Consider the following 20,228-nt stretch of genomic DNA (forward strand, 5'->3'; position numbering starts at 1 on the left):
TATATGTATTAATCCAAATGACTCTTATGGACAGTAAACATTCACATTTGCATAGATATTTATAATATGTTATGATCACAATTCGCCACCCATCTATGGAAAGAATTCCATTTTTATTGATGTCACGAGAAAATATAAACGGTCAAGCTAATGAGTGTCTCCCTTATCATTTGTTAAGCATGTTTGATTAGGAATTGATAAAGCTTCAACATGTCAATCATATACAACATAGTAATAATTCTATAAAAATACCACATTTTCCGTCTTTCTTAGACGAGCTGCGCCGCCGGTACGAGGAAAAAACCTCAGTAGCATCCGAAGATTTTAGAAGTTTCAAAGCAGCCTTCACTCCCCTCGCCCCACACCCCCCACCGGCACCCTTCCCTCTCTCTCTCTACACAACGCCACTTTACTTTACCTTTACCTCACCAGAAAGCGAGCCCAAGAACTGTGGTCTTTCTCTCTCTCCATGAATGACGCGTTTTAATGGAGGCTCTGGCTTTTCACCTCGCGTTTGATCCTCCATTCTCGCGGCCGTCGCAGTCCTCTTGCGACCCCCCTCACGACAGATTCATGTTCTCCCTCCTCTACTCCGCCTTCTTCACTCTCTCCCTCCTCTCCTTCTTCTTCGTCTCCTTCTCCTTGTTCAAGAAGCTCCACGAAACCCGCACCGAGAGCCCCAAGCAAGACGACCCATCGACGCCCATCAGCGAGAACGATGAGGCCCGAGAGCCAGACCCCGACCCCGACCCGACCCAGTTGACCCATTCGCTGCTCCTCGAGATCTTGCCCTCCGATTCCGCGAGCCTGTGCAGCGACGCGGACGAGTCGGTCTCCGGCTCGGAGCACTGTCCCGGGCCTACCCAGATTGGGAAGAGGAAGAAGAAGCGGGCCAAGAAGAAGAGCAAGAGGTCGGATGCGAAGGTCGCTGAGGAGGAGAGGGAGGAGAAGTCGGATTCGGGTCGGCCTATATCGGAGAAGCCCGAATTGATTTGCCTGTACCCGTTTACTTCTTCTGGCAGTGCCACGCAGAGGAGGATAAAGCAGCACTATGATGAGCTCGTCAAGTGCCATGAGTCCAAAGGATTGACCCTTGCTCAGGTTCGTTCTTCAATATTTCTTTACTTCGTTTTTTTATTGTTTGTGTATTAGATGCAGATATGTTTTAGGTTGAATTTCTATGTTAATAAGTTGTTGAGTGCTTTTGGGTGATAATGTCTGCATTAATTCAATTTGATATTCATGATGTATCGTGAAATTGGAATGCTGAATTTGGATGATGAAGCTCTTGTCTGTGTCATTTACGTGCGACTCAGGATGTATTTGCGATGCATATTCCATATTTTTAGAAGACTTTTGCGGTGTGACTTTCAACAGGTTTCCACGGTTAAATCAGTTTATGGGATGGAGAAATGTCTTAGTCTTTTTCAAATCAATTGAATTGGCAGTCTCCTGAGCTTATGCAAGTAAAATTATAAAGTGGTGGGCATTCATATGACATTTGGCCATTACCATCGGGGTTATTAATAATTAGGAATTCTGTTGAGGGAAAGTATTTGATAAGTGCAAGGCACAAAACGATTCCCTTTTCCCTTTGCTTTTGCATGTAGGCATGATGGAGATGCTGCATCACGATTTCGATGTTGAATTTCTTCTGCTTTAAGTTATATGAATGTCTTGGTTCAAAACCTTTTGTAATTCCCTGAAAAAGCAATTGCAAATTATTCTTTTGGAATAGGCATACCATCAGGGTCATCAATAATTAGGAACTCTGTTTTGAGGGAAAGTATTTGATAAACGCAGGGCACCAATGATTCCCTTTTCCCTTTGCTTTTGCATGTAGGCATGATAGTGATGCTGCATCACGACATCTATGTTGAATTTCTTCTGCTTTAAATTATATGAATGTCTTGTTTCAAAACCTTTTATAGTTCCCTGAAAAAGGAATTGCAAGTTAGTCTTTTGGAATAGTATAACCATTGGCGTTAACAATAATTAGAAATTCTGTTGAGGGAAAGTATTTGATAAACGCAAGGCACCAACGATTCCCTTTTCCCTTTCCTTTTGCATGTAGGCACGATAGAGATGCTGCATCATGATATCAATGTTGAATTTCTTCTGCTTTAAATTATATGAATGTCTTGTTTCAAAACCTTTTGTAGTTCCATGACAAAGCAATTGCAAATTAGTCTTTTGGAATTGGGAAACGGCCTTTGATTGTGCTACACGTATTTTTTATATTTCAATGGCAATTGGCTGGTACTAGAGATTTTCTAGATGTGTTGGAAATGACTTGTTGGTTTCTTCTAATGATTTATCACAACAATGTAGTTCTTATCTTTTGAGATGGTTTGTGTGAATTTGTTTTTCAGGGCCTTTTTTATTTGCTTTTATGTTTAGCACACTCTGTAGGTCAATCTTCTTCCCCAGTCAAAATATTTTTTTTTTTCACACAGTTAAGAAGTTCGTATTCGTACTTGGTAAAGCTTTGCACATCCCAAAATGCTCATTTTTGTGTTTAAGGAATCTCTGGTTATTTGGGCTCATTTGCATTTGCTACAGAGCTTTATGTTTTGCATCTTCTACCATTTCACAGGTCAGCCAGTTTGCAAATTGCTTGGTTGAGGCTAGAAGTGAGCTACAACACAAGTAAGTGTAATGTCATCTATTGCTAGCTGAAAAAAGTTCATATCCTTACATTTTATTCTTCACACCTTTGAAGGTCTATAGTTTCTCTGTAAGTGAGCCCTTTGTTCAGTCTTGAGCTCTTTTTGGATGCCCTGGTTACTCCTCAATGAAATTTTGAACTTACGACTGATCGCCAAATAAAAACAGTGTTTGCCAACTTATTGTAGTGTTTGCCAACTTATTGTCCCAGAAATTAGGGTGTAATTCGACATTTTTATGTTTGACTTGTGGTTGCTTTGGAAGCCCTGTTGTCTGCATATTTTGAGTAGTCTCAATCATCCTTTCCTAGGAGCTGAGCCTTTGAAATTTTGCCGTCTCTTAGAATTTCAATTTCCTGGATCTACCTTTTTGCATTATCTCGAGATCTGTGTATAGTGACGGACTCTTAACAGTTGAACATCATAAGCAGGTCGGAGGTTATACAGCGCAGGTTTACAATAGCAAAAGCCCTGCTTTTTAAGGCAGATAGATCCTCCTTTGATCGACTTCGTCAGCAGGTTTGTAATGAAATCCAATGTGATTCTTTTAGTAGGAAGTAGATTGTATAATCTTCATGCTCATAAATTGTTTAAACCCAGATATACAAGTTAGAGTTGGAACAGAAGAGACTTGAAGAAGACGCATTTGTTTATAACTGGCTCCAACAGCAGCTCAAACTCTCGCCAGCCTACAAGAAGGTAACGTTTCTGCTAGCAATTGTGCTATTTGTAGTAGAATTGCGAGATGCACATATATAATTCTGGGTGAAGTCTGTTATTTTAGAGCTGCATTTACTACACATTTTTCGAGACTATCTTCTTTTGAAATATATCGCAATAATTGGATCATAAATTACCTAAGCCTGATATCCTCCCCTCCTCCTCTCTCTCTCTCTCTCTCCCTGTTTCAATCAGTTGCTTGTGTTTATTTATAGGGGCTATATTTTGATCTCTCTCTCTCTCTCTCTAGATGCTTGAAGTTGGTGCCTGCATGGAGTTGAAGGCTAAATCTGGTGAACTGATGGAAGCTGAAGATTCGGATGTCCCGGATATTTCATTTGAAGAGCTACTAGCGCAAGAAAAGAAAGATTCTTTTTGGTTGGTTCCTTGTCAAGTACCTTTAAGGCCAGCTTTCCTTTCCTTTGGTGATTTGCTAACATTTTCTCCCTTCTTGACGCCTTGCAGGCAGAAAACGAAGAAATCAAAATCAGGCTCAAACTAATTAAAACGCTTCCTTTGCTAACCAAGTACAGAGAGTAGCGCCTCTTCTGTGTATATTCCTTGGATTCGCACTTCGTCAAGGCCACATATGGTTTCTGATGCCATGCTTCAGGGCGTGAGGCGTGAACACTTAGCTTGTTCTGACCAACTTCAATGTTGGCATGGAGATATGGATGCGAGTCCGAGTGAGTTTGGGGAAGGAGAAATGCGGGTGATCTTCTGACGTTGTCGAAGCCTTTTGCTGACTAGGGGTACATTTGAATCTGAAGCCTGTCCGATTAACGAGTGATAGGGCAATTGCGGGTAGGCGATCCGAGTTTTGGTCATCGCTTCTCTCTGTGAATGTTTTTTAGTTAGAGTTGATCTTGCAATGTCGATGTGTATGCAGCAATGGAATAGAATTTGGTTTAGGATTCTGAACTCGTGAGAAAACAAAACTTTCCTGTCTCTCGTTGGCCCAAAGACAAGCGAAACTTTGCTCAATGGCCTTAAAGAACATAGAAAAAGCACAAGTTTTGTTTTGGAATATATCTGGACGAAACTACACATTTCTCCCCATTTCAAGCAGCTTTTGTGTCTCCTAGGATAATGTCACATTGGTGGTTCAGAACTCCTAATCGATTGCTGTGACCAAGAAGATGTTGCACACCGACAATGCCTTAGAGCCAGATATAAATGTTTTTGTCGTAAAATCTGAAGCCCTTTTGGCCGTTCATGGGCGTCATGTGATTGTCATAGGTAAGTGTCATGTCACGGCGGCGGGTTCCCGACCAACGATATAGTCCGGATGATAAGTTCGGAGTGTCTTGATGCAGGATTTTCTTGAATTCTCTACAATATTTTTGGGGCAAGCAATTCGGTAAATTTACCGTGTTCTAGAGTATTCTTGTCCTTAATGTCAATAGTTAGCAGATGAGGAGATGCAATCTCGATCATTAGACTTAGAGTCGATCAATAGTATTCACCGAGAGGTCTCTTGTATCATCTAACACTTGAGCAATATAAAACATTCTAAAAGTGAAATTGCATAGAATATTATTGCTCCTTTTAACTTGATATATAAGTCCTTCATTTGCCGACAACACTTGCTCACTATTTAATTGCAGATTCCTTCATATAAAAACACAGCACCGCACGCATATATTAACACGATAAAAAAGATAAGAAATACAGGAGAAGGAAGGCTCTATTGAATTCAATGCACTAGATTTTTCTGGATTATCAAGATCAATTCTAAGCACCTCGAAGCCAACAAATTTGGAGCATTGTCACGTGGCACCTCTTTAGCTGCCATCCTCTTTTATTCAATGTTAAAAACTACTTGGTTTTCGAAATCCTCATCTCGATGATGGGCTCACTGACTTTTGTGAATGCATATTTTCTTCACTAATTAGCTCGGCAGTAGTATATGAACCCCATGCCCTGGTGTTAGATCCTTTGAAGAGAATTATCGTAAACCGATTCAGAATGTTCGCATAGATAATAGAAGAAAAATAGGCGACGCACGGTTCACCTAGGTTCACCCTAGAATAGGGCTACGTCCCGCAAAGAGATTTTACTATGATTTTGGTTTACAGACGCACAACTCGTTACAATAATCAGTCAAAAACGAGCAAATATATATATGCCATAATTGGGCCCAAAGCATAATCTATCCGAAACTCCTTTAATCCCTCAACAAATGGGCTAATTTAAGCAAAAGCCAAAAAGAGTCATATATCATCGGATCATACTTCGGTTTCCCTAAGCTCACGTGGGCGTGCCCGGTGTGAGAAACAAGGGTACCCGAAGTATTCGCTAACTCTAACATCCTCATTGAATGGAACGAAGGCTGATTTATTTGGTGAGCATGTACAATAATCTTTTCCGAGATGTCAAGAGATTCTAACAATTGACTTGCGATGTTTCAAGTAATTCCCGCATTGTTTTGCACTATTTAACGGTATTGCCCTTCTGAAGTTTAGTTTATGAAAGTTGAAAAAGTCTCACTTTCGCTTAAGATAGTATTGTTAACCGAAATGATTTATCCCCAAAGAGTCCGCACTAGAGATTGCTAACCCTTGTAACATTAATTAGGACAACGCTTCAGGAGGAGCTCAGTGCTAGTGACAACGACGACACCTTGAATTTAACAAAATCTAGACTACCATTTTTTATAAACGTCATTACATCTTAAACAATGGATATCTTTCAGACATTTGCTTTACATGCTGAAAGGGAACTAAGCCTAATTCACGGGTATAAAATGACACATTGTTTGAAAAATCACCTGTCTTTGCTTTTTTTTTGTCTCCCCACTCTCCACTTGGCTTGATTATTTTTTCCGTGACCCACCTTGCCTCCATGCAATTTCCGACTTTTCAAAGCCTTCGTGGGGGGACTAGGAATTGGTAGGGGTGCGATGGGCCCCATTGACAGTTGGTGACCTTCTTAGGAACTCCCATCGAAACTTCCTCCTCGAACGCGTCGGTGGAGGGCGGCGACTCTCCATCGATTACGATCCGAGAAAAAATATTTTCATGGTTGACACGAATGTTTAGACACAAATTGTTATCGTTAATTGATATATTTTTATTTATTAATTATTTCAAGCCATGCATGCGATCATTTTTTGAGAAAATGTTTGCCAAATTACTCATATCTCGCAAAAATAAACAGAACCTAAAAATAAGAAGGAAAACAAATCGGCACACGAGAAGATCACTGAAGCTGAGGTCAGGCGAATAAATAAGATATTTGCACTCGAGCAGGCACTATAATAAGAAAAATATAATTGAGCAATTTCTTTGTGGCATTTTCTTTTTAGCTTCATATCGTTGACGTGAATTCCCCGGCCACATAGTGTGAATCCGGGGAAAGATTTCAATGAGGCTTTTGTACAGCCGGTTTTTGGATGGAGATTTACTTGCCACTTGAGTTTGAGACTATAAATATACGAAATACTAGAGCGCTAAGAATTACATTAAATTCCACGAAAGAAAGAAGTAATTATGTTGAGAGTATGCTTGAAGAATCTCACTTTCATGCCATGTGAGGCTGAGACAAATATTCCAAAAATTAGTGCCTGCATTAGGTAGATTATTCATTTGACGTCAGCAAAGAGGTGCCTGGTTCGTCACTTGATCCCTAAGGAAGGAGTCCCTACCTACACGGAAAAAACCAACCAGAAATTCCAATCCAGACTAATGGAATCTGTGCAAAACCTAATCTACAAGAGAACACCATCCTTAATCATCCTTAGCTGCGGCACACGTTGCACATTCTCAGTATTAAAGGCCAAAATGAACATTATCTATGCATCCGACACCTTAGTTCCCAACTGTGTATTTAAGCGAGAGAGAATGTGTGACTGGGTGTGTTACGGGCTGAATCGAATCATCTATGAAGTAACCAGGCCCATTTCAACCACAGAAGGTTTCACCCATTGTAGTGTGTAAGCTTATCAACTAACTGATCTAGTTTTCACGGTTCAACACCAGCAAACATAACAGATGCACCGGTCAAGTAACGAGCAATCTCTTGATAATCTAATGAAGCACCCAAAACGTGGCTCTCAGCCATGGCCTGAAACAATGCTGGAGAACATGTTTGTCAGACTCCATCTCCACTCCACACGGAGACAAAAACTCAACCTCAAGCAAATGCACTAAATAATCCCTAGCATCATAAAAAGGATGAAAGTTGAGGATGACGAGCTCCTTTTCACACGAAACAGTCGAACGTGGTTAACTTGCTTCCCACTTCGAGTTAGTCATCAACCTTGCAGATCTTTCTTCTTTCCGTGAGAAGCTCAAGAGGTGCAAGAGAGAATGTGAGACTTGAATTTATCCAGCTCAGACAGAACTTCTTCCTCGGGTCTGTAGATCAAATCGATCATCCGCCATATCTGCACTTAGCAATTTGGACCCAATCAAACATATGATAGTTAATGATAACTTACTAGTAATGCAGATCTATTCAAATCAAAAGGCTAAATCGATGCTATCTGTCAACATAAAAGTCAACAAACATATCCTTATTTCAGAACCTCATTTACAACTATCGCAAGAGTGTAAAATGAACTCGTGACAGTGAAATATGAATGAAGCTGCCAATATGCATTTAAGGGCAAAACCAATGGTTCGCATAAATGCGAAACACGTGAAAGGGAAACTACCTGCAATGTACCACCTCCGCCAGTACTTTCACCATCATCAGAAACACTAACAATTGTCCAGGGATCGGACGTATTCCAATGGAAGTCAACAACCTTGTCCCTATAAGAAATGAGAGCATCAATTAAAGGTCAAAGTTGGAAGAACTATTGATCAACCTAAGAGAAGCAAGCAAATTTGGTACCTGTGCCCAGCATGACGGAAGAATAACCCTGGAGGAGAATTGGGCACTTTTGGACCCACGGTCTCTGGCTTTTTGCCAATCTGGAAAACGGAGAAAGATTTACTGACAAATAACACAAAAAATGTGTACGAAGTATTGCAAACAACATCAGTTCATGAAAACAGCAGATAACTTCAGCATTTAGGCTGCGCTGTGTTCAACACTAGATCTCTTTTGTACAATTTCATCCTATCCAGTACCATATCTGCCCTGTAAATATCTTAGTTCAATCAAGTACTTAAAGCAGCACACTCATTTCCCGGATAAACTTCCCTTTTCTGTTTTCGTTTTTTTTCCTTTAAATAAATTATTGAGTATATAAAGAGACCAAGAGGTGCATCGCATTTACAATCCAGAAGTCAGAAAAAATATGAAAAAAATTGCAGATAGAACCAACTGTAGAGAGCTACTGCATAATGCCAGAAAAGGAAAGCAGAAGTATCATTCCGCCTTTCTGTTACCACAATACTCCTATAAAACAAAAATATTACAGGGAGACAAGAGAGATGCGCTATCATTCGGGATACTCAAGAACTTCACACCTTTTCATGATCCCAGATATTTAAAATGCCATCCTCAGCAGAACTTCCAAAGACAGATGACTTGTCTGGAGACCACTGGAAACAAATAAATAGTCTAAGTCATGATGATTTTTCTCTAAACTTGAAAAGAAAAGCGAGGAGATCCTGTTCCAAACTTAACAAACCAATGATATTTGAAGTGATTTTTCTACGTTAGTGATTATGGAAGCCAGCAGCAGACCTGAACACAGAGCACAGCAGCATTGTGACCCTCAAAAGTATGGACAGGTGATCCAACTCCCCCAGAAGTGAGGTTTCGGCGGTCAAACATGCGAACTGTAGTATCAGCTGACCTGAACAGGGGGTATTCCATAAAAACTAGAATCAAGGTCACACGGCTAGCAAGATATGAGCTTATCCAGAAGCAATTAGCAAATAAATAAATGCAAAATTCTGCATAATTCCAGTACCCGGTTAGAATCAGGTTTACATCATGAGGATTCCAATCAACACAATGAAGATCAGCATGATGAGCTTTTTCAACCTGAAAAATAGACAACCAGAAGTCCACTGAGTAAACTAAGGCAAACCATAATCAAACCAAAGACTTCAAAGGAATCAACGTTTAGGGATCAACAAAATAATTAGCAAGAAAGCTGGACATGAGTAATCTGCTAGTCGAGCTCAAGTAGCTACAGGTAGTTTGATTTGCTTACAACCCTAACCTTGATAGCTGGGGAAGCGCCAGTTCTTGCATCCCATAGTATGAGACAAGAATCATCCCCTACACTACAGAACTCCTGTGCGCTGCAACAAATGCAGAAAACATAATAAAGAGTTGAGCGCGAACTGCCAGATCTAAATGACCAAAATTTGCAACAATTTTTCATCTTTGCCTTCTTAAGATGTAAATAGCAATAATTAGATTCACACTAGGCGATATTGACAGGAAAGCACTTATACTACTAACAGAAGTGTTCGTGAATCATATTCCATTCTATAAATGACGTTTGAATTTATAATGAGCTACCTCGATGGGCAGAACGTCACATCCTCAACAGTGTCCCCATGCCCCAGGTAGACTCCACGAGGTTCAATTGAAGGGCTGTCCATAGGTTTATCATTGCCACCGGCAGCCTTAGAAGACTGCTTATTGTTGGCGCCAGCAGACCCAGGAGACTTTGCAGCCCCGGGATCTGCAGCCAAAGTAGAGATATGATCTTGAATGCTCCATAAAACTACATATCTGTCTTTGCCTGCCAAAAACCCAATGAGAGCCCTTATAAGAACTTCAAAACCTCTAAGGAGAACAACCACCAGCGACACCAGAGCAACACAGCATAATTAATTATGGTGGAATATGCATCGTGATTCAATTTATCATTGAAAGAGGCACCCCTAGTGAATCAACTCAAACTAACAGTGAATAATGGTCAAATAGAAGAATAAATTTTTTGACGACCTTTCATCCACTAATAACTGATGGGCCACATTCAGTACAGTACAATGCCCAGTGAAATTCAGCTCTTTTAGTCACTGAAAACGCACATTAGTCACATTCGAGTGAACCATTTCCAATCTAGTATCTGCATATATCTTACTACAATGTGAAAGCCCCATCTCCAATGTCCAAGAAGGTACTAAACTCGGCTACATATGGAGCAATCTGTCAGTACAACTTAGTGATAAACAAATGAGCCCCACAATTTGCGCAAGTGGCCATTTTTCAGCCATAAGCGAATCAAACAACATTGAAGCTCATAGTTCTAGCTAGTTCGAACATCACCAGCCTAACTATCTGATTATCATTCTTCACTCCATAAGGAACAAACAAATTGAGTCTGTTTAACCCTCACATGGTACCATTATACTAAGACATGTCGTATCTTCACGCTCAAAATAATTGAACCTGTTGCAATGAATACACAGCCAGAGAAATAATCAAGGGTTCATCAAGAGACATAGCTAGAGCTAGACAAAGAATGATTGGTTCAGTTGGGGATAGATTGAGCCATCATAAAGCTGAAAGGAAAAAGGAATTTGTCAATCGCAACTACTAACCGCCAGAAAGAACGAAGGGTTCGGTTGGGGACATTGCAAGAGCAAACTCAGCATTATCTTTATGCCCTGTGAGTATCTGCAGAACAAATTGTCACTGGTCTTAGATTGATCAATAGGAAACTAACAATTTCCAGTGGTAATCTGAAGATTGATTGACAAGACCACAATTCTATATGATTATGATCAACACTGTCATTCACTGGTCATGTTCCACAAGTTTGTTTCCATTCAACACACCAGATCTGGATGTGAAGTTGAAGCACCTAAAACAGCATGGCGATTAGGTTGTGCCTCGACATCCCATATGAGAACCTGCATTAACAGAGAAACGTTCATGTCTTTAACTGGCCTGATATTAAAACGCGGGATAGGAGAAGATCAAAAACTCCTTGTCAAACGATAACACGCAAAAAGTACTGCTTACATCAGGGCTGTCGGTGTGAGTTGCTACAATCTTACTGTTTTGGGGCAGCTCCCTGATCCTGTTCACCTGCATTTCAATAGCCCACAAGATTTGGTTCACTCAGAAGCAGTGAAGTAACAAAATTCACTGAGTGAAGATCGATTTGTCAAGGCAAGTCTAGTGCACACTAGACAAACAAGGTTAAGACCAGTCAATCACAAAAAATGAAGATGAACATTGATTTCTCTTGCTTGGCCAGATTTCTTAAGAAAGATTGATACGTTTTGAGACAAGTAGCAAACCAACTTTCTATAGCTTAACATTGCACCAAGCATTCTGTCCAGAGTGAGAAGAAATAGCAAAAAGACCACTTTCAGATTAATTCTCAACAGGATAATAATAAAATGGAGCCCGTATTCAATAGCAAGTCTTCATTATAAAAGATAAAAACATACCACATAAAGTCATCTTTATAGTGAAACAGAAAATGCCAAAGTGTGGTTGTTCTTTTGAAATGAAGGGACTGCAAAGCTGAAAAAACATCCCTTTCTAGCCTAGAGGGGACCAAAAGTTTTGGGCAATTGCATGTCAAACTTAATAAACCACTCAGGTAGCATGCATCTCTTAGCCACTACCTGAGTAGGATAGCCTGCAAGCTAGCAGTTACTTAAGCAATTACGAATGTAAAGTCCAAATTCCTCTCCAATCAACACGTGTGGAGATTATGCTGTGCTACAATGGTTCCAAAGCTTGCCATCAAGAAGGAAATAAAGTCCATTATGAAAAAGGTGCCTAGTTTCGACAAGATATCATGATATCCAATTACCCCCATCGGGAAAGGGGAAAAAACAAAAATTCGAAATCATCAATTGCATTTCATCAGCAAACAAATGCCACCCAAATTATAACAACAAAAGGACAGATGATAAGTTACCTCGCCAGGATGTATAATAGTTTTGTACTTCTTGACAAAGGGAGAGCGAGCTTCTTCATTGAACTGCCAAACCAAACCATCAGTGCTACAAGTCCAGTAATAGTATGACTTCGTGAAAGGGAATGACCATATGATTTAATGTAGACAGATAAATTTTGCAAGTGCCAAAGGTAAGAGACACTAAAACCCAATTAACAAGTACCTGAGAGATATGCTCTGCAGCTGCAACTCTCGGTTTGACAACCTCGACATTTGCAATAACAAGCGTATTTGGAACACTGCCATCTGTCTGTGTAGAATAAGATGAGGCATCAGAATCTATGCTCAAAGCAATGCATATCTGTATCGTGTGTATTGGACTATCTAGACTTCAAAGGACAACCGATAGTAAAAAAACACTGAATACGAAAAGTAAAACATCAAATAAAGCACATGTGACTAAGGAAGAGATGGATAGTGTTGTACAATTATCAAATATCAATCAGTGGAAATCGGCCCAAAATCTAGATTGTAGTATAAAAATTCAAGAATCAAATTTCTTGAAACTAAAGTTTCATGCATTTATGCCACGAAACAATAAGAAAACCACTTCTTTCCACATATAAATCAAGTTAAAAACATTGACCCTATCAGAAATTCTTTCGTTTCCTTCAATCTGAAGAAGTATCTTGCCTGCTCAGATAGGTAAAGACGCTGTCGATTTTTGTAAGTAGCTTGCTCAAGCTGTGGACCCCATCTGTTGGAAGTAAAAGTCAAAACAGCCCAAACAGGCAAACAAACAAATAAGGTCTACCACAAAACATGCCATAAACCCTAGAAAAGCAACAGTGTGCAAGCAGCACATCCACTCAAACTTAGTCGTGACAATTATTAGACGCAAAGACAGAACAAACAGATATGAAGTGACAAAGCATTGTTATAGATACAAGCAGTCATACAAAAATGAGCACAGCCACTTTATCAAGAAACATGTTCCAAGGAAAAAAAAAACAAAGAAAGAAAAACACATTTGACAACCATGGAAGCACCTGAGGGTAGATTCTACAAATGAGATTTGAACAGTTAACAGCCAAGGCAGTATACTTTATGAACGATATTATGCAGCATTGAAAAGACTGGTAGACAATGAGAAAAATTACAAGCTCCAACGACCAACCAGAAATCCCGAGGCCCATAATAGCTAGTATTAAGCCGTCAGCACCATTGAAAAGGTTGCTACAGGTGAAAACTAGTATGATTTCAAAATTATGACCTAGCAATCGCACTACCCAAAGTCCTGCTTTACAATTTTTCTCCCAATTCTCATGAAACCTTCCGATGTAGCGACTAAAATTCATGTGCTGATAGATTATATACGGGGCTTAATTCAGTGCCGTGATGATTCACATTAGAGATATCTCCCAGCTTCCAAACCCCAGGCAAATACACATCTCATGGTAAAGAAAATATCTGTCTAGAAGGGATGGACCCGAGAAGATGTGGGAAGGACACGATGGGAAAAGACGAGAACGAAACGCTCGGTTCTTAAACAAGACTAAATGCATAACCCAGCACAAATGTTTAGTTGGGACAGTAGCTGTCAGTCGCCGCCATGGGACCAATGTGCACGTGTCCACACTTAGGTCATGAACTGCAAATGAGGAAAACCCGGAAACCAAGTGAAGTGGGAACGGGAGACTGTCTCAGCTAGGGCCAACCTACGTTCATCAGCCGAAACGAGAGAGCAGGAATTATCAAGCGGCTCCGAGGTTGAAACACAGTACCCATTTACACTTCCTAAACAAGTGAAGCAGACGACAATGCCAAACGACAGGAGCTAAAAAAAAAAAAAACCAAGAAGCGGCCGAAAAACCCTAGGGGAGAGGGAGAGAGAGAGAAAGCAACCTGCAGGAGAGAGAGGGCCAGACGAGGTTGTGGTTGGCGAGCCAGTCGTAGAGGACGGGGACGAGCGACTTCCACTGCGTGTACCTCTCGTCCACCGATCTCCCCGTCCCTTTCCCTCTCTCCTTCATCTCCCGCTCTCTGTTTCTCTTTTCCCGCCTCTCTTCAACGGGACAGTGAGTGTGCGAAGTGGCAAAATGGATGACGGTGACCTGAACACCCACCACTTCGTTCCGACCACATTCCTTCGTCCGCACCCGGATCTACGTGGGCTCGATCAGTGGGCCCGCACATCGACGGCCGTGATTTCTGTTAGAATCCATGCCTGGGTCCAGACAGAAGGCTTATCCCCGGTTCTGGCCCAAGTCCCATGAATCGGTCGCCACTGGATTAGGGTCCAATGAAGAAATCCGCTACCGATAAAGTTTTGTCCGACACTTTTGACCAAAATTTGGAGGTTCTCATTTTTTGTGAACTAGAAGAGGAAGCAAAGACAAGTATTCGAACCAGAGATCGATCGATCGATACAGGCGAGTCGAAAGGGAGACAAGGTATACGATGTTGCTGTGGATGTCACGATGACTTTGTGGATGGTACCTCGCAATGTCCACCGTGGAGTTCCACCCTCTTCGCTTGGCTACCCTAAGGACCGATCGATAAAGTAGGTCCGCTTAGAGGGGGTGCTTTCTATTTTATGCGGGCCCAATTTATTCTTAGGCACATCCTGCGCAAGAGATTTCAAGCCCAGATAGGGCCCACATATCAATTTCACTTTTTTACTTTAGCCATGAGTTTCACTTTAATAAGGCAAGTTTATTATGTTTTATTTTTACTCTATCACTACGGGTCCAACTAAAACAAAATGCTTTTTCTTAGTAGGTGTGATCCGTTGGACATAGGTCTAATTTTTCAATTTTTTTGATTCCTTAGAATCTGTTTTTCCCGCTTTCGGGGTTCTTCAAAGATCTCTAAGATGAATGATGCCTAAGCAAAACTTAAGCTCAGCTAGTCCAATTAGCGTACACGTCTCTCGCCTATCTGGCTTCTTTTCTCTCCTTGCACTATCTATATTGGGAACGCTCAGCAAAAGCTCGATATCTTTCACTCAATGGAATCATCGATAAAAAGTCCACGTCCGAACCTTTCGACATATTCAGTCGGACCCGCGTTTAACTCGAGAGTTTAAACAAATACGTTACGGGCTAACTATAATATATGACCTACTTCAAAGTCCAAACGACATGAGTACTCCAGCAGAAAAAATTTTTTAACGCAACTCTCGCTTGCATCTCAAATATCTATATCATTTTTCTCTTGTTTAGAGACTGCCATTCCTCCACGTCTTTCTTTCGACTATTTTTCATCCTCGAAATCTAACATTCTCGAGACTTGCCTCACTCAACCCCCAACACTATTCAGCATTCACCCCCCACACCTCTCTCTCTATCTCATTGAGTTCGCATCCTGATCTTGAAAAATTGTCATGGACCGCCTTATTGAGTGGTTCAGATCAGTTTCTTTGTTGCCATGATGATATAGCGTAGGCCAATGAGTAAGGTTCGAATGACTAGTTTAAATCTACAAGGGAAAAAAAAAAGTTACGTAAGAAAAAACTTGGTGGGCATAGGTGACTGGGCCCCCCAAAATAGACCCCTGGAGTGGAAACTCTCAATTTCGGTAGAAGCGTTGAGTATTATTATCGTATACTTTCATTGGTCGAATATATTTAACAAAAAGTTTGAATATACATTTTTATTCAACGTTAAATTCAAGTATAACAAGTGATAGAAGGTTAGATTAAGACAAGCTAGTGCTAATTGATTGAATGATGGCCATGTGGCACAATCATGTCACGTGTCAATTTTAGAGGCAAGTTAAAGTGTTATGTGCCGAGAGCCGTAGTTGTGTGGTTCATACTTTCATGCAACAGAAAAGCACACGGGTTCCCGCTCTACGCTAAGTTGGTGGGGGTCCAAGAGAGCCGCCCCGGCGAGGCCGCCTCATTTTACGATTTAAGCCCGTAATTTTTTATTAATAGTTTGGGTTTAGGCTCATGAATGACTATTGATAGATATACTCTTGTTCGCTTGTAATTGAGTGATGTAACGAGAAGTCCGATATACTAATTATAGTGAAATCATCTATTGGACGTAGCCCTAGTTTAAGGGTAAATTGGGATAAAATCTCGTGTATCGATTTATCTTTCTTGCTTTACGTTTTGATTTGATTTGATTATGCGTCGAATCCCAAACAAGAGCAAGCGTGGTCTCAATTCTTGTTTTAACTCTATACATGTGATATGATACAATAAAATTCATGCAATATATATCCACATTTTTTGCCATTTCAAATCACAGAAAGTGGGACGGGTCAAGTGCTTATGTTGCTCTCAAAGACCCTTCCAAACTTGCTCGTGACTTAAAATTATTCTAAAGTTTTGCTTTCCTAAACTTGTATGGCTAAGTGGAGCCGATTGGACAAATTTATGTAGCGCGACTAGCTTTGATAAATTTACTCGGGTCAAATTTCGCATCTCAAAATGTTGTCCTAATCCGTCCAATTGACTATTAGAACTATAAATCGGTCACACCCACAATTTACCATGTATAGTGACATTCCCCAGTCCACATTCTTCACCGTTTATTCCTTTTTCTCTATCTAGCTCTTCTTCTTCTTCTTCTTCTTCTTCTTCTTATTCTTTTGACCGCAAAGAAAGCATAAGTCGGCGATTTAAGCTATGAAAATACAATGTAGGCCAAATAATACGGTCCGATGATGGCCCAAGCCCGAATACCAATTAGACATGGCAGCAGGCTGTCTATTGAAAAGACCTTCGGTAGTAGCAACTAGCCAACTAGCTGTTAATTAATTAATAAGCTTGCCATAAGTGATTATTAATTCAAACATTAGCGTCATCCTTTCGTCCCCCTCTTTTTGTCATTTGCGGAACACAGTGCATGGTAAAGGTTTTTTTTTTTTTTTTTGGGCGAAATGCAAACAGTGTTTGCAATTAACAACTTTAGGATGAAAACAAAAGACAAAATTGCAACAGTGACAAGTAAAGCCGAAAGCTCCGGCGACGATTGCCCAGCATGGAGTCGCAGACTCGCAGATCCGCAAAGTCCTCGACGCCAGCGTCGCGGGAATTCAGCCACTTCCTCTGCAACCTCGTCGAGCCAAATTTGGACTAGAGGTGAGCATAGTTCACCCCCAAGCGACGGGCTGCCGAGCTTTAGATGTCGAAGCGTGGAATATCGGTGAGCCGAATCTCGAGACATTGGCAAGCGTAGGCGCAACCCTCGATCCTCTAGATCTCGCTTGACCGACCCGCGACCGTCGACCTTAGACGACACTTGACCTCGGCGATGGTCCGCGTTCGTGGATTTTTTCAGTAGAGCGAGGATTTTGCGTTAAAAAAAGAAAGGTATGAAATTAAAAGTACAATTATTGAACTGGGCTAAAGATGGGAACTAGTGAAAACGCATCAACTTACCCTTCAACGCTCCCAGAAAGCCAGAATGCCAATGCTTGACTGAAGGTATCCTGGGAGGAAACCACAAGTCACAAATGAGCTTTCAAAACCTTTTGCCAAACACATGCATTTTAAGGAAAAAAAATTAGAATCTTTGTAGGGTGAAATCGATTGACAAAACTATGCCGAATGCATCCTAATTAATTTTAACCTTTTTCTGGTAAAGTTGTTAGGACCACGCGGACCTCATGGGACAAGAGTTGTCCACCTCAACTTCAAGCGTAACGGGTAAAAAATGTGGTCTTAATCTGTCTTTGTCCATACGATAATTGGACTGATTTACTTTATATAATACCATACGCTAATCCATAGTATTCTTTACTTTATACAGCTCTCGATTCTTCATTTATTCGCCGACTTTTGAACGAGGAATTAAATCGCCGACAGAGATGGGCGCTTGGAATGTCTCGACTTATTTTCGTTATTAAATAGGCAGTGAAGAATTAAATTTAAAAGGAAAAACAGACAAAGAAAATTGGAAAAAAAGAGCACACGTGTGGGATCCGCTTTGAATCAAAAAGCACCTGCTGTGGGGGGGAGGAGATGCGCCGTGGACGGCGAGGATCGAGTCGTTTGGTCCACGCGCTGAAAAGTGGAGACGCCGTGACTCTATGGCCGGCGGGATCGCATCACACCGTCCTTTTCTTTTTTTTTGCATCAATTTCGAAGAAAATAAAGTAGATGGACGGCTGAGATGGGCCCACTGGACGGGAGTCGGCGGCGAGCGGCTTGTTAAAAAAGGTGGGACGGGGCAGGTGCGACGACAACTCTGCACATCGATCGAGTCGGGTCCATCGGTTTTCTTTTTAGTAAATTAAAATCCTAAATATTTTCGTTTATAGTTGATTCTGAAATTTAATATGGCAAGTCAAGTGCGACTTTTTCGGAGACTAAATCATGCTTTAAGATAAATTCAGGACTTAATCGAAAACGCCTGCAGCTAAATAGTCGAGACTTAATCGGCCGGCCGGTAATTGTTCAAAGTTATAATCACGCTAATCAAAAGGTTAATGCACATTTTCAAACGTGTCCGAATAGGAATTATATGGGAAATTGCTTATAAAAAAAATGGTGATTTGTGCTAATGATGAATTTGCTTTAACGAGGAATTTTGGGGACTTGCGCGTGCTTGGCAGCTTGAGTCGTCACCGACCCAATGAAAATCATTCAAGCCATCCAACTTGACTTGCTTTCTCCATTCACTTCTGCGGGTAAAATAAAAAAACCTCCCGTAAAGTTGAGTTGACTCGGGGGGTTGATAAGTAATTAAGGGCTTGTTTACTCACACTTAATCAGAATGGACAATAGCACAATTCTTTACTAAATTTTGGTCTAATATTTAACGTCAGCTTTTAATTTAAACAATGTCATCCTTTGATTTTGACCCAATATGCGGTGACATCCCTAAACTTCTAATTTATTCAGCGTGATCCACGAACTATTGATAAATGTCAAATACGGTCTCTAAACCGTATAAAAAATATTTAAAAGTTTAGGGATCACATCTAATATCAGATCGAAGTTCAACGATCGTATTGAACAAATTAAAAGTTCAGAAAATACATTTCACATTGGATTGAAGTTCAAATGCCACATTGAACAAAGTAAAAATTCAAGCACAATTCGTTTCATTTTCTCTAATATAGGTTTGTTTACTTACACTCAATCAAAATAAATATATATATTTTTTGAAATTTTGGGTCGATGGACGAATGTGATATGAGTCTCAAGAGTTTAGACGTAAATAGAACATCACATGGAAAAAAATTATGCGAAAAGGAAAAAAAGACAAAAAAGTCATTCGAAACAGGGTACAATTTGCTAATGTCGTTGCGGGATTAAAGCCCTACTTATGAATTGGTAAGAAAACTTACGCGATCTATCTACGGGAAGATAACGAAATACAGGAGTCACATGGGCACGTTACCAAAGTGCTCACGTGCAAGCCACTCCATCGAGACTTAGGATGATGCCCATGCTCCACGCTTGGGGTTCCTCTAATCGGCTATTTATTCATTCATTTTTCTCGACTTTCTCGTCCTTGTCCTGAAGAAATTATATGGAGTAATGGGTTTCGAGATGGAAAGCGGAGCGGACACGACTGATTAATGGATATATGAAATTGGAAATCGACCCTATTCATTCCAAAATCGGTGGTGTTATTTCTTTTAAATATCTCAATATGAGATGAAATTACTATTCACGATAAATTATTAGTAAAAGAAGAGATCACTTTCACGGATAATATGTACTTTTTGCCCTTATTGAATAAATATGCTGTAAGGTCGGTTGCCGGTTCGATCCGATCAGATTCGCCGATTCCGTTCAATTCGTCCAATTCTTTCTTGGAAATCGAGAACTTGATCGGTTACTCTCTATTCTGAAAATTTGGAATCGAGAACCATCAAAAATTGTTCGGTTGGATCCCATTTTCGAATTTAATGGAAGCCATGCACACCCTTATAGATTACAATATATCATTGTATCCTCACTATCATTTGTGAGTCTTGCTCGATAGAAACTTTAGTTTTTTTTTTTGGGTAGAATAGAAACTTAATTTTCGCTTTATGAAAATTTGGATGGGCTACAATGTAATTTTGCTTCCCAATCATTCTTTCTTGCTAAAAAGCAC

The 20,228-nt window shown here is 40.4% G+C and overlaps 2 protein-coding genes across 2 annotated transcripts; one reads left to right on the top strand and one right to left on the bottom strand.

Moving 5' to 3' along the window:
- Positions 1–374: 374 nt before the first annotated feature.
- On the top strand, positions 375–4,417 carry LOC115737917. The gene is made up of 6 exons (XM_030670331.2): positions 375–1,101; positions 2,597–2,649; positions 3,098–3,185; positions 3,267–3,365; positions 3,637–3,764; positions 3,852–4,417. Exons 1-6 carry the CDS (start codon positions 487–489, stop codon positions 3,886–3,888), a joined length of 1,020 nt encoding a protein of 339 aa, XP_030526191.1. The 5' UTR covers positions 375–486; the 3' UTR covers positions 3,889–4,417.
- A 2,946-nt stretch (positions 4,418–7,363) lies between these two features.
- On the bottom strand, positions 7,364–14,267 carry LOC115737916 (WD-40 repeat-containing protein MSI4-like). The gene is made up of 15 exons (XM_030670330.2): positions 14,068–14,267; positions 12,856–12,919; positions 12,386–12,472; positions 12,184–12,246; positions 11,271–11,336; positions 11,084–11,158; positions 10,847–10,922; positions 9,816–10,041; positions 9,511–9,592; positions 9,256–9,329; positions 9,027–9,138; positions 8,807–8,881; positions 8,226–8,305; positions 8,044–8,143; positions 7,364–7,773 (listed from the first exon to the last, which is right to left on the bottom strand). The coding sequence occupies exons 1-15, from the start codon at positions 14,193–14,195 to the stop codon at positions 7,678–7,680; spliced, it is 1,404 nt and encodes a 467-aa protein (XP_030526190.1). The 5' UTR covers positions 14,196–14,267; the 3' UTR covers positions 7,364–7,677.
- Between the last annotated feature and the right edge of the window lie 5,961 nt (positions 14,268–20,228).

Source organism: Rhodamnia argentea, chromosome 8 (assembly GCF_020921035.1).
Source record: "Rhodamnia argentea isolate NSW1041297 chromosome 8, ASM2092103v1, whole genome shotgun sequence".
Lineage (NCBI taxonomy): Eukaryota > Viridiplantae > Streptophyta > Magnoliopsida > Myrtales > Myrtaceae > Rhodamnia > Rhodamnia argentea.

Coding starts and splice junctions, on each gene's coding strand:
- LOC115737916 (XM_030670330.2), bottom strand. CDS start 14,195: ATGAAGGAGAGAGGGAAAGGGACGGGGAGATCGGTGGACGAGAGGTAC. Junction 10,042..10,846: donor ACCCTTCGTTCTTTCTGGCG/GTTAGTAGTTGC, acceptor GGTTTTTGGCAG/GCAAAGACAGATATGTAGTT. Junction 8,306..8,806: donor ATATCTGGGATCATGAAAAG/GTGTGAAGTTCT, acceptor TCCGTTTTCCAG/ATTGGCAAAAAGCCAGAGAC.
- LOC115737917 (XM_030670331.2), top strand. CDS start 487: ATGGAGGCTCTGGCTTTTCACCTCGCGTTTGATCCTCCATTCTCGCGG. Junction 1,102..2,596: donor AAGGATTGACCCTTGCTCAG/GTTCGTTCTTCA, acceptor ACCATTTCACAG/GTCAGCCAGTTTGCAAATTG. Junction 2,650..3,097: donor AGAAGTGAGCTACAACACAA/GTAAGTGTAATG, acceptor CATCATAAGCAG/GTCGGAGGTTATACAGCGCA.